The 14,750-nt window shown below is 41.3% G+C and overlaps 1 protein-coding gene across 14 annotated transcripts in view; it reads left to right on the top strand.

Annotated features, from left to right (window-relative positions):
• Window positions 1-14,750, top strand: part of LOC124148126 (teneurin-m-like) — a 393,541-nt gene that overhangs the window by 368,444 nt on the left and 10,347 nt on the right. For 12 of the 14 annotated variants that reach the window (XM_046519082.2, XM_048387909.1, XM_048387911.1 and 9 more), the window contains 7 exons: window positions 6,631-6,750; window positions 8,833-9,112; window positions 9,363-9,630; window positions 9,832-10,225; window positions 10,650-10,885; window positions 11,234-11,391; window positions 11,867-12,941. In XM_046519082.2, the coding sequence (XP_046375038.1) occupies window positions 6,631-6,750; window positions 8,833-9,112; window positions 9,363-9,630; window positions 9,832-10,225; window positions 10,650-10,885; window positions 11,234-11,391; window positions 11,867-12,941 (2,531 nt within the window). The remainder of the gene's footprint in view (window positions 1-6,630; window positions 6,751-8,832; window positions 9,113-9,362; window positions 9,631-9,831; window positions 10,226-10,649; window positions 10,886-11,233; window positions 11,392-11,866; window positions 12,942-14,750) is intronic. The other 2 variants (XM_046519084.2, XM_046519083.2) reach the window with 1 other exon arrangement.

The raw sequence follows: 14,750 nt of genomic DNA, 5'->3' as shown, positions 1-14,750 counted from the left end.
AATTTGAAAATATATGCATCATTTGTGCAGGTTTCACTCTCTTTTTATGAAAAGAAACCAAATTAGAGGGTCCTTAACCAAATCACTTGCCTTGACATCGGTATGAGTCAGCTCAGGGTTGTCTCCCCTGAAAAAATCACCCCAATGTAATTGATGTGCTGTCAAGGAGTCAGAGATTTTTTCACCAATATTTGAGTTCCAGACACTGACACCAAGATCTGCAGCAACCTCAAGAAGTATCAAACTCTTGAGTTGTCCATTTAGATATATTTAGACCCCAATTTATAACTTCACACCTTCTTATTGGCCGGCCCCTCAATGTTAACCCTTTGGGGCAGTTATAAGTTTTTTCATACAAATTGATATTGCTCCAAAAATGAAAACTATGAATACCAAGTTCCATATTTGAATTTCATTATTATTGACATAGTGCTTGTTTTTCTATTGCATAATAACAATCAATGAAAATAACATTCATTTTCAGTGAAGGTTGGAATTTCTGGGTTCAAATTGTAACCCAGTTATTAAGGATTAATGTCAGTTGAATGTAATTCAACCAGATCAGTGCCTCTGTTTCATGTCATATTCATAATTTCATCACAAAGACAACCTGATGTTATTTTTTTTGGTGGAAATTAATAAAAAAAATTAAATTCCTAAGATGTGAGGGTTCTAAAGAAAGTGTCAAAAAATGTCTGTCAAATTTAAGACCACATGCTCAGGTTTACTTCAAATCATAAAATTGAATTTTTGAAGATTGAATTGGTGTTATTAAATTTAATTTTCAGTATTCTTCCCCATCTGTGCTTGGGCTCAAGGGTTAAGCTCCTCCCAGCCTCAGTAATCTGGTCTCGGTTGGGCTGAGACAGCAACGCAGCATTGTTGAGGTCCCAAAGTTACCACTTTGCTCCCTGCCCAAATGCCAGCCCCAGATTTCAGCACATTGGCAAGACTGGACAGAAGTTCAATAATCCCTAATGTGTTACATTTTGTGCCTGAATCGGACAATTATGCTGATTTAATCTTCATTTAAAACATTCTTCCCATATCTGTTCTCTGTCGAGACTTTTCCTTCCATTTTTGGCACTCCATCCCACGTTCCCCTAAGTCAACGAAGACAGGTTTTACTTCCAATGGGATTCCTGCTTCACCCATTGGAGTCGTAATGGTTTTACGCAATCCCACAAGGTGGCTTATTTGGAAACATTGTTTCATTGTTCCAGCTGAATGATGGCAATTTGAAATTACTCCCGGTTTCTTTGTTCGCCCCTTTTAAACCTTTTTTAATCTTGCGACAAGATAGGCCATTTATGAAGATTACCAGATTTCCAACTTAACTCTTCCATAATTGTTAATCACCATTCTCATACCATGGACAAGCTGTTTTAGAGTCGGAATCTCATTAAGTTCATTGTCGCCAGAAATGTAAAATCATAAAGAGGAAAAAAAGGCGACAAATGTGTTTAAACAAAACAAATGAGACATTAGCATTAACATGTTCACTGGAACCCTGCAAAACAAAACCAAGGTCACAAGGTGTTATTAGAAATGGCTGTCAAACAATAGCCAGTGTTTTACTATTGTTTCTGTGTTGTAGTTTTCAATCAAACTCTGTGAAGCTATCAGTCTAAAGTGGGAAATCATGTTGATGACTTGAGAACATGTCCGTCAATAATTGCAATATTCCACACCTGGGTTTAACCTTACCTCTATGTCACAGAAGGTTTTTGGTATCAGTTTTGTGAACATGATCTGCAAATTGCCATGTTTAGCCATTCCGACATGAAAACTGACAGATCAATGTAACCTGATGTTTTAACGGATGTTCCATTTCACGATAGTTGCCATCATGGTGATAACACAATTCATATCACGAAATCACTGACTAGACTGTGTCATATTGCATACACTGTTTGGTTTTAACAAAGAAATGTGTTCCCGTTTTGGCCTTCCCATCTGTCACAGTTCAGAAGATGAGGTCTTCATGTCGTATTGTCTCCTGTTCCTGTGTCCTCAGTCATGTTTATAGAGCATACAGGAAAATACTGGCGCCAGCGTAACAAGACTAATTTCTGGGAAATCTTGCTCCATGAATAAATCTGGAGGGATTTTCTCAGACCAGCTGGGGAAAATAGCTTGGAATACTCTTGATGCCCAAACCAGTTAGACTTTTCATTAAAATTTTGACAGGTGCACAATAACATTGTAGTTGGTTTCATGTAACTGGAACCGTGTTGGGTATATAGATATGTGTCTGCTGACTGTTGACTCCAGGGCTCCAGTACAGCACCTTATGATCACCACCTCATGTGGGTCTTCAGTGTACCAAGCTTGTCTCCTGTGGGTGTCTAGTATCGTGTGCTTGTCTCCTGTGGATCTTCAGTATCGTTTCTTGTCTCCTGTGGATCTCTAGTATTGTGTGCTTGTCTCCTGTGGGTCTTCAGTATCATGTGCTTGTCTCCTGTGGGTCTCTAGTATTGTGTGCTTGTCTCCTGTGGGTCTCTAGTATCATGTGCTTGTCTCCTGTGGGTCTCTAGTATCGGTGGCTTGTCTCCTGTGGGTCTCTAGTATCATGTGCTTGTCTCCTGTGGGTCTCCAGTATCGGTGGCTTGTCTCCTGTGGGTCTCTAGTATCGGTGGCTTGTCTCCTGTGGGTCTTCAGTATCATGTGCTTGTCTCCTGTGGGTCTCCAGTATCGGTGGCTTGTCTCCTGTGGGTCTCTAGTATCATGTGCTTGTCTCCTGTGGGTCTCCAGTATCGGTGGCTTGTCTCCTGTGGGTCTCTAGTATCGGTGGCTTGTCTCCTGTGGGTCTTCAGTATCATGTGCTTGTCTCCTGTGGGTCTCTAGTATTGTGTGCTTGTCTCCTGTGGGTCTTCAGTATCATGTGCTTGTCTCCTGTGGGTCTCTAGTATTGTGTGCTTGTCTCCTGTGGGTCTTCAGTGTACCAAGCTTGTCTCCTGTGGGTCTTCAGTATCGTGTGCTTAGCTCCTGTGGGCCTCTTGTATCCTGTGTTTGTCAAATGTGGATTGGCTTGATACCGATATATGTTCTCACGCATCCTGTGTCATCATACTCATGGAACATTGCTCTCTCATCAATGACTGATGTGCCTGGTTCAGAGGTGTCACACCAATCATGTACCAGCATTCGTTTAGCAGTCATTTGTGTGTGTCATATACTGAACAAATAAAGTTAGGAATCATGAATATTTGGGGGATTTTTTTTATGTAAAAGATTTCATAAAAATATGACCCAAAACATCCATGATTCATGAACTGTTATTTTGAATTATACATTTGATTCATTCATTTCTTCCCAAATATGCACATTTGGTTTATTTCAAGACACACAAATCATTTCAGAAATGTAAACATTGTTTAGAATCAAGGTATTTCCTAAGAAGTATGAGAACAAGTTTTGAGGCTAATTGCCAAGATTTAAGAGCAGAGTCTTGGGTGCAGTTGGGAGTTCTGTTTCCTTCAACAACTTTCTGCCTGACTTGAACTCACATTCCGCATCTTTCTCTTACCAGAAGTTGGTTTTTGTCTTTCTTCCTTGCATTGTTCGTCTGTTAGACTTCCACTTTGTATCCATGCCAGCAGCATTTCAAGTGTCAAAGCATCCACTACTTTCTGTCTTCAGTGTAAACTAAGGATGCTTTTTAGGAGGGCCCTGTTAATCCCACAGATATATAATGGTTTTCTTACAGTTACTTGGCAGCTTTTTCAAAATATGCAGACAACACGTAAAGGAGGCCAAACACGTTTGTTCTGAAACAACTGTTCCCCAAACAGTTCTGGGTGTTTATGTTGTCAGCCTTACATGCGGACTCGCTTGCACGCACACATGCAGAACACTTGGAACAACTAGCAGTTGCACATGCAGCTCAGCATGTACCGTTTGTGCTTGTTGATATCATTTACTGTTTACATTTCGTTTGTGTCATTTTTCCAACAAGAATGATTTTCCAGCTCCTTTCCTCCCAAAATAATACTGTTGTTTTCTGGTGTCATTCCTTGTTTATCTGATTTGCTAAACGCGTGCAAAAGTCGTCTTTTTATATGAGGTGAATACTTGTCCAGCTTGTGAATTTCCTTTGTTGCTTTCAATTATTAGTTTTTCCTCAAGTATACGGAGAGTATTTCCTTACATATGTACACATGCGGATCCATGACAGAATAAGTCCAAAGATTTCAGACATTATTAATGTATATTCAGTCAAATCTGGTTAATCTGACTATCATTAGTTCAACCATTTGTGTTGGGAATCAGCCTCACCAAAATGTAGTCACAGCCCTAGCTATGTCAAGGTCATCTACCCATAGGGGGGCACGGGTGGCCCAGTCTTCTAAGGTGCCGCGATTGGCTGTGCAGAGTTGCGTCCCTTGGGCATGCTAGAAACCTATGATTGTTGGTTTGAATCCCAGTTTGCCCCAATTATGTTTCTAGGTTTGTCAGCGCCATACTTGTGCTCGTGGGTTTCACCAAAGTGGTAAATGTTTGAGACCTGCATCACTTCAGGCTTCCTCCCACATTAAGCTGCCAAGCCACGATATAACTCGAATACTGTTAAAAGCGTCGTTAAACCCAACCCAACTCACTCACTCACTCACTTATCTACCCATACAGAGAACTAAACCAGGGCCTGCAAAGCGGCCAGCTGTGAACCCACGACACTATCCATAATACAAACTTCATCAGTTCTATTCAACAAAGTGTATAAAGGTGACAGGTCACAGTCTTGAGAGACTGCCTCCTAGGTCTAGTGATAGTGTCCGCCTTGAGAGCAAAAGGTCGGTGGTTCAATCCCCGCCGCATCATACCAATAAATGTTAAAAATTTGAAACTTGTTGTTACCCTGCCTGGTGCTCGGCATTTAGGGGATAAAACAAGGACTGGTCACCTTGGAGTATACTGTGTTTGAGTGGGGTACCCGTGTTAAAACGGCATTGTATCTCGGTGGGCTAGCACTGTCAAACTGGCATTAGGACAAGTACAAGCGTACGCACACATGCACATCACTGCATAAGGGCAATAATCTTGAACACCACATTAAACCCCTTACCTCACCCATTTTCCCCTTACCTCACCCATTCCCCATGCTGTATTACGCCAACAGATCACAATCATGAGAATAATGAAGAAAAGTCCAATGAAATTTGCGAAGTTTGCACCTCATAACGATTTATAAAACAGTGGAAGAATGTTGGATAACACGCTAGGGCAGTTTTCTCTATTCAGAAATCCATAGGTTCAGGATATAGCCCTTTGGCTAGCAATTATGTTGTATTCTTAACAAGTAAAAATGATTATTCCTTCAGTGATTGTGGGTTGCTCTTATGACAGGTTCTCGTCATAGTCCCCTGCCACGCAATTAAGAAACTATTCCCTAACCATTCTCATTACTTCAAAGCTGTGGATGAAGTCCGCATGCAATTGTGTTATTCCAGTCTCCTTGGAGTTTTGTTAAATCTCATGCAACTTGCGATCTGATATCTGTCGGTGTAATTACCCCAAAAACCCACATCCTCAACACAGGATGAAAGTCGGATTGTCTTGCCGTGTGCTGTTGCTTGGTTTCTGTCAAAATTTAAACATATTATCTCTGTGTACATAGTACCACCTTTGTGAAAAGAAAACTTGAAAGATGCTATCTGGGTTTTGATCTGTGTAAATTGATTTTGATCGTAATCCAAAAAATCTGTTACTTCAGACCTTAAACTGAATTTGGATGGAAAATTAAATCAGATTATGTTTGGCCCAATTGGATAGGTGGAACATGGCTTGTCTTTGAACTTGTCGCACTTCCTTAAGATGAAGCTGGTGTAGTTCATGTGATATTGGGTTTTTACCCGGGATGAAACATACTGGTGCAAGGTTGGTTATTTTGCTGTTATCTGTAAGATCAGTGGACCGCCCAAGTTGGTGTTGGAGATTTCACGTGTTTATAAATTTGGGCTGTAGGGCAGCTTGCTAACTATCACATATTTTCACACGAACTGAGTGTTCCTAGATCGGATTTCGGTGTTGTTAGGTTCATTTTCTCCATCTTCTGTGTTGTTTTTCACCCAGTCCAGAGATGATGTAGTGTTATAACACTATTGGATATCATCTGGGGTTTACTGAAGGTTAAAACACAATCATGATTGAAAGTGTTGAGTTTGTTTACCTTCAGTGATTCTCTAATTAACTGCTTAGTTTTGTAAACAAAATTGCTGTTGAATTTTGCTGGCTATGATGTACCGGGTATATAATCTTGATAATTTGATTGTTGAATCTTTACAAAGAATAATATCCAGGGTCATGATATTGATTGTGAACATGACCGTGTGAATCTTTCAAAGCATTTTTGCATTCTACAATGTTGTGTCATGAAGTCAATGCAAGGGAGGTAATCCAAGTTTCCTTTTCTGAGTGTTTAGCCACATATCCACTGTGCCTTAATGGGTTCTATCCTACCAATATGTTTTTGTGTTATTGATCTTTGGATATTGGATTTGAATGTTAATGTTTTGTTAATGTAATGGTTTCACAGCAAAAAAAAATTCTTTGTAATTGTCAGTTCTACTTGTATTGCTTGATCTTTAATTTTGACAGCAAAGATATTTCAAGAATATTGTTTTCTTGCAGCCAAGTGTCAGTCATCCGTGGACGAGTGACAACCAAAGACGGAACACCTCTGATTGGTGTCAAGGTTGAAATTGTTGCACAGCCTCTTTATGGATTTACCCTGACAAGAAAGGAGGGAGTGTAAGTATTTGTTTGTTTCTTTGTTTAACGCCACTTTCAGCAGCAATCCAGCTATGTGATGGCATCCGGTGAATAAGTGGACTAGACAATCCAGTGATTGATATTGTAAGCAACAATCCGTGCGGTATGGTAATGATGGCATGCCATCAACCAAGTGACCGACACTGACCACCGGATCCATTTGGTCACGTCTTACAACCAGCACAGCTTTGTGGGGACCTATTCCAACTGAGAATTCTCACATGGTGGAAGTAATTTGTACCAGTGTAAGAAGTAACAAATTCTTACCATTTGCATGGACATAGTGTTTGTTATGAACACCGAGCTGTAGGGTTATAAAGACTTTTAGGCTTTGTAATTGCTTCCCTGATTTTGTGTGTAAGGGTGTATACTTGCATGCAATTCACAGAAAATGTCCCCATTTAGACAGATCTTGTTTTGTAATAAACTGTCAGCAGGTGTGTACTTGGGCTGGGATGATACACCAACTGTGCGTTCCGATATGTATCCACTACTTTGCTCATGATCCGATATGTATCCACTACTTTGCTCATGATCCGATATGTATCCACTACTTTGCTCATGATCCAATATGTGTCACGATACTTTGCTCATGATCCGATATGTATACCAATACCTTGCTCATGATCCGATATGTATCCACTACTTTGCTCATGATCCAATATGTGTCACGATACTTTGCTCATGATCCGATATGTATACCAATACCTGCTCATGATCCGATATGTATCACGATACTTTGCTCATGATCCAATATGTGTCACGATACTTTGCTCATGATCCGATATGTATACCAATACCTTGCTCATGATCCGATATGTATCCACTACTTTGCTCATGATCCAATATGTGTCACGATACTTTGCTCATGATCCGATATGTATACCAATACCTTGCTCATGATCCGATATGTATCACGACACTTTGCTCATGATCCAATATGTGTCACGATACTTTGCTCATGATCCGATATGTATACCAATACCTTGCTCATGATCCGATATGTATCATGATACTTTGCTCATGATCCGATATGTATACCGATACCTTGCTCATGATCCGATATGTGTCACGATACTTTGCTCATGATCCGATATGTATACCGATACCCTGCTCACAATCCGATATGTATACCGATACCTTGCTCACGATCTGATATGTATCACGATACTTTGCTCACGATCTGATATGTGTCACGATACTTGCTTGTGCTCTTATCTGTGGTGTGTAATTAAGCCATCTTCTTCTTAGAGAGGATGGCCAAATACCTGGCACACTGATGATGATTTACAGTTGGCAGTGTCAAGTGTGGCAGAACAAATGAAAATATGTATATTTTCACTATTAACTTGCATGACAGATTAGTGTTTAGTGGAACACTTATTCAAGCAAACATTTAAGGTCAGAATCGATATTTTTTACTTAGTGTGCGACTGTGATCGATACTTGTATTGAGAAGTAAAACATCGCGATCCACCGTTGGATCAGTGTATTGTACCACCACTAGTGTATACCATGTGGCCGGCAGACATTCGAAAGTGTTCCTCACCCACTGCCCAGCTTGACACAAGACAGTATTGTATAACTGAAAAACAAACAAATTTGATGCCTGACCAGTATAAGAGGGACTAAGTTTGATTCACACACAGTGCATTCCCTTGAAAAATCTACAATCGGGTTTAAATTGACCAGCTGTCTAATGCACTGGGACAGAACTGTGACATGGAAAAACCAAAGCCAATGTATTAAGACTAGTTGATTTTCATATACTTAATGTGATTTTCATTGGAATAAGTAGAAAGCGTTTACAAATCCCAGTTCTTGGTGCCAGAGATTACATGAGCATCAGATGTATGCTGGGTATTGTGAATTGACTCATTAAGGGTGTCAACCTAGCCTAGCCTGATGGGCTGGATCAGTGCTAATAATGTGATCATTGGTTTGTTGGGTCCAGGCCTGACTTGTATATGCAGGAAAGTCTCATTGAGTCAACTTATTCACCTCATTGGGTTTGTAGACATGATCTGGGTCAACATTCATGGTGTATGAACTTGTTTGCAGATTTGACATCCTCGTTAATGGCGGAGGTTCAGTGGAACTCGAGTTCATCAGACAGCCATTTGTAACCAAGTCTGCAAGTGTTCTGACACCATGGAACCAGATCATCACCATGGATACAGTGATCATGACACTCACCAAGGAGGAACCTGACCATCTGTTCCCTGAGGACTGCATCACTGAGCACCAGCACTACCTCCTGAAGCCTGTGGTTCTGTCCACCTGGCAACACACACAGCTAGGAGCCTGCCCAGAGAAGAGCACCATCATTCCAGAGTCACAGGTGGGTGAAGGCAGGATGTGTAGCTTCACTTAATGTACCTGAAGCCACTGATAATGGGTTCAAATCATAGGCAGATCCAGGGGGAGGGTACATGGGGGACCCCCTTTTTGAAAACCAAATGTAGTATGTTGTAGGCAGTAAAATTACCAGAGAGATCATTTTGATACTTTGGACCTCCCTTTTAAAAATGCTGGATCTGCCCTTGCAAATCACTCCTTGGCCTGCTGATGCGACTCACCTTATATTGCAGGTCCTGCAGGAGAGCCTTGACCTGCCTGGAACCAAGGTGCACCTGGTGTACCACAGCAGCGAGTCCCTGGGCTACATGTCCCTCATCCTGATCCAGATGACCCCCACCACCATCCCAGAAAACCTCTCCCTCGTCCACCTCAGGGTGTCCGTGGAAGGCGTGGTCCTGGAGAAAACCTTCGAGGCCGATCCCCTTCTCAAGTACACCTTCTCCTGGAACCGACGGAACGCATTCAACCAGAAGGTCTACGGGATAGTGACGGCAAGAGGTGAGTGTACCATGTTTGGGTGGGAAACTACATTGTAAAAAAACAAAAAAGTGGATTCAAAACCAAGAGTTTACAAATTAATAGGATTTATTCACACTAGTTTGCCTGCTCCAGACTTGATTATTTACAGGCTGGTATTGTAGCTGGTATGATGCTAACTGGCTTAGAATCTCTCACTCACCTTTTGTCTCTGTATTTCAGTGTATGTGGGTTATCAGTATCAGGAATGTGAGTACATCTTCTGGGAGACAAGGAGCACCACGGTCAATGGGTTTGACCTGACCTCCTCCGAGATCGGCGGCTGGAACCTTGACATCCACCACACCTACAATTTCCAGGAGGGCATCCTTCACAAGGGTGACGGCACCAACATCTACCTCAAGGAGAAACCCAAACGCATCATCAACATCCTCGGTAATGGCAACCGCCGCAACCTTTATTGTGATGCCTGTAATGGCAAGGCTCAAGAGAACCGTCTTCTGGCACCAGTGGCGCTGGCAAGTGGGCTGGATGGCAGTCTGTATGTGGGAGATTACAACTTCATTAGAAAGCTGTCGCCAGACAGGGAGGAGATTGCCAGCATACTGGAGATGAGGTAGGTTTGGATGGGAGGCTGTACAGGTCACAAGATGACCAGAAGGTCTTCACCTTCACCTTCTTTTCCTTTGGGGGGCGGTCGTGTAGCCAAGTGGTTAAAGTGCTTGTTCATCACACCGAAGACCCAGGTTCGATTCCTGACATGGGTACACTGTGTGAAGCTCGTTTTTGGTGTCCCCGCCATGATATTGCTGGAATATTGCTAAAAGAGGCGTAAAACCATACTCACTCACTCACTTTTCCTTTGTTTCTAAAATATGTTTATAGTCTTTGAATGTTTGGAGTTTAGATTTCCACATTGTGACAGTTTAAATGAAAACATTGACGTCCGATTTTTTTAAAACGCTTTTTTATCTCATGTTTTCCTGGTTGTGTTATTCTTTGATCCACATTCTCCTCAACTTGACCTGATCCTCCTACAGCACACAGTCCGTGCCCTACAAGTTCTACATGACCGTGAGCCCCGTGGATGGACGTCTGTACATCTCCGACTTCATGAGCCATAAGGTGATCCGAGTGAAGACCATGGGGCCGGTGCGAGACCTCAAGGACAACCTGGAGGCCGTGGCAGGCAACGGGGAGGAGTGCACCCCTGGCGAGGCCGATCTGTGCGGGGACGGTCAGATGGCCATACAGGCCCGGCTCCGACATCCTAAAGGTAACACTGTCATGTTTGTTAACTGTCATCTTTCAATTATAACCCTTGGGGAAGTCAGGATTAGGAATGGTCCCAAGCAAGATAGGCAACCAATTGGATTGTCGACTTGGTTGTTGGTGTGTCATCGTACCCCGACAGCTTGGATCCCAATATCAATCACAGGATTGTCTGGTCTATTTGATTATTTATAGCCACTATCATAAACTGTTAGATGGAATAATGTTGAGTGTAGTATTAAACAACAAAATAGACAACAAACTATCAATAGTAACTACCGTCACAAGGTCTCTAATGATATTGTTGTGGCATGTCGGATGTATGTGCTCATTGAGTATCTTCCTGTTTTAGGTATTGCCATCAACAAGGAAGGGGTCATCTATGTGGCTGACGGCCCCAACATCCGGAAGATCACCGCTGACGGCTACATCACCACGCTGATCGGCACCCAGGAACAACTGAGGGAGTGGACGCCCATGCCTTGTGATGACATTCTGTCCGCAGAGAGGGTATATCTTTACAGATCAATTTATTCTGTTTATACTCAGTTATCTTGCCGTGGCCTGTTTTTCAAATAATAAATACAGGTAGGAGGCTTGATGCCTTTTTTTTCCCTTGAATTTGTGGCCCATATACCGGTACTCAGGTTGGTAGGTCACAAAAAATATAAATGTAAAAACTACACTTCATAGATATACTATTAATTCCCTCATAACTATGTAGGTTTGGGGGGAAATGGTCGGGACTGGAGTTTTTATGATACATTTTCAACAGGTTTTAATAATAATATATCAAATAATGTATTTGCATTGAGACCAACAGCCGATGACATGCTCGGATGGGTTTTTTTAACACTTCACTTATTTCTTTTCATTTTTTCATTTGGTTTTCATTTTCTGTTTTTGGGAGTCGGTGGATTTATAAACCAAACAAAAGTCTGCCCTCAGTTGACTGCTAAGACTAATACCCTTCCCTGTGTTTCAGGTTAGCTTGCGATGGCCGACAGCTCTTGCAATTGATCCCCTTGATGACACCCTGCACATTCTTGATCACAGCATTGTGCTGAAGCTGACCAAGGACTACAAGCTGGTCACAGTGGCGGGACGTCCAGCCTACTGCCCTCCTCGCCAAACAAACTTCTTTCCAGCTGGCGTCTTGTCCGACGATGAACAGGCAACAAGCATCGCTGATCACGTGACCCTGGTGTCGCCCGAGTCCATCACCTTTTCACCTCATGGCGACCTCTACATTGTCGAGAGTGACACGCATCACATCAACCGAGTTCGTGTTGTCACAACTGACGGATTGATACATCACTTTGCTGGGGCGAAATCCAAGTGCGATTGTCAGAAGAAGACATGTCCATGTTATGTGATGAAAGAACGCCTGGCCGCTCAGGCTCTGTTCAACACGCCCAAGTCGATCACTGTGACACCTGACGGCATTATGCACATCGCCGACATGGGAAATCTCAGGGTGTTCTCCATCGTGTCTGAGCTTCCGGAACGCAGTGTGAATCAGCAGTATGAAGTTGTCTCCCCTGAAACCCAGGAAATCTTCATATTTAACCGCTACGGACAACACCAGCACACCATCAGCATTATGACCAATCAGTACATGTACAACTTCACCTACAATGTCAACTCCTTTTATGGCAAGGTCAAATCTGTAATCGACAGTGCTGGCAATAGTCTGATAATCGTCCGCGGATATGACACACATGCTAAAGAAATAATCACCCCGAATAACGCCAAGTGTGAACTCATGATGGACAACGAACGCCACCTCTATCGCTACACGGCCCCAAACAACATGACTGCAACCTTCACCTACATGATGAGCACAGACCTCTTGGAGTCCAAGCACACTTCCGACGGCCAGACCTTCAAATACGAGTACGACGACATGGGCCGACTACTCACCATCAGTCAACCGACAGGGGAGATAACTCGTCTGCAGACCGACGTGAACACAACAGGTTCCATTGTTCATGTCACTACAGATAGCAGTGATGTGGTTGCTATGGCGACCTATGGGAGCGTGCAATCTGTCATGCATGGCAAGTGCTTGCATTCCACCTATGATAAACACAAATAAACAGCAGTTGCTGGCAACCAATAGGACGACGATGCTCAATCTCTATGTACATATTACAGATATTTCCAGGAAAACGAGACCTCAGAAAGGGACATTGTTTACAATTTCAACATTTTCCCATTAAATAGTTCTTTTGATGGATTTCTTTTCAAATTTCAAGTACCGGTAATCATATGGATCGAAATCAGATTTTCAAATTTTCAATGTCATTATTTATAGAAGTCAAATTACCAAATTACAAATAATCATATTGTAAATAGATATCAAAAACATGTTTAAATGTTTGTCCCAACTATTTTAGACTGAAAGCATTAAAATATATACCCATTTGACATTGATATCAGGTAAAAACTAATTGACTGAAACAGTTTTGGAAAGAGATCATAGATTGATCACATGATCATAGATTGAGCACTGTCCTACCTTCCCCACAACTAATTGTTCAATCATCAATATTACCCATAAATGATATGAATATGAAACTATTTGGACTGTTTTGTGACCAAAGAATCATGTTAGAAAAGCAACATGATATATTTGAGCATTACAATTCTTAAATCACATCTCATTATTTTAGGAAAGGAGGATGGCAATCTCTCCAAGTTGTGGGGTAAAGGTTTAGAGTAGCAAAATATGATTTTGCTGTAAACTTTTGTTTTATTTTGAATAGAAAATGTTTGATTTCTATTAAAACTTGTATAATCAGTAGACAACACAGAAACCTATTTTGACCATTTTGATGTTTTCTCAAATTTTAAAATTATGTCTGATTTTCTTATTCTGACTAATTATGGTGTGCATGCCTTCTGAATATCACCCACAAAGCTTACAAAGTGTAACATCTTTCAACTTTGAACTTTGAATGACCATTCTCTGCATCTTTCTAGTCAGTTCTGCACCGCCACTCTGTATAGCGACTTGTATTTCAAGTTTCACAAAGCTCAATTTCAATATTTCAATATTCAGTAAACTGGTGATGAGTTATGTATAGAATCTATAGTAACGTGCTCTAGTTCGGACACTTAAGGATTAATATCATTTCACCAACATGATATGATCTGCAAATGTTGTCACTGCCTTTAACGCATCACTCTTTGATGTTTCTATTTGTTTTATGCGGGTATAGATCTTGCCGTATTATCTGGCTTTTATCAAGGAACTGCTTCTGAACTTTACTCTTGTATTCTGCATGCTTTATACCAACAATATTGAATGTTTTGAAAATTTCATCCATTTTGATATTATCCATGAAAATGAAATATCTCTGCAGTCTTATTTCAGATGAGAGGTACTCACTGACTTGTCTAGTGTGTTAGTTTATTATAACATGTAGTACATGTGTATAACGACAGTCTAATTTAAAGTTGCACATTTAGAAATACAAATGAGCTTTGTGGAATATTAGTGGAATGAGGCTGTGCAGCATGAAGCACGAAATTGTTCTCAAGCATCAATCTGTTGTCCTCCATTTGTGCTCTCTTAGAGCCTTGCAGTCTTAGAGCATTTTTGCCATATATTCTCTGCAAATGTCAATGCATGCCCCGAAGTCGTCCACTCTCTTCACATTCCACATGTTCTTTAGTTTTGATTTGTAAAGATAAGCAAAGACGTTTCTCTTTAGTTTGATTTGTTGTAAATATTCACTCATGCCGAAAACCGTCACAGAATAACTTGTATGTTTCTAAGCATGAGCAAAGCCTTCTACTGCCTGTTGCGTTTAGTTGATAAGAGAAGATTTATTTTTGAGTTACCTCCTCTTGTATCACTGTTC

This window comes from Haliotis rufescens, unplaced genomic scaffold, assembly GCF_023055435.1.
Source record: "Haliotis rufescens isolate VD_foot unplaced genomic scaffold, xgHalRufe1.0.p SCAF_7, whole genome shotgun sequence".
Lineage (NCBI taxonomy): Eukaryota > Metazoa > Mollusca > Gastropoda > Lepetellida > Haliotidae > Haliotis > Haliotis rufescens.
The sequence above is the reverse complement of the archived record's forward strand: the minus strand, read 5'-3'. Positions and strand labels throughout refer to the sequence as shown.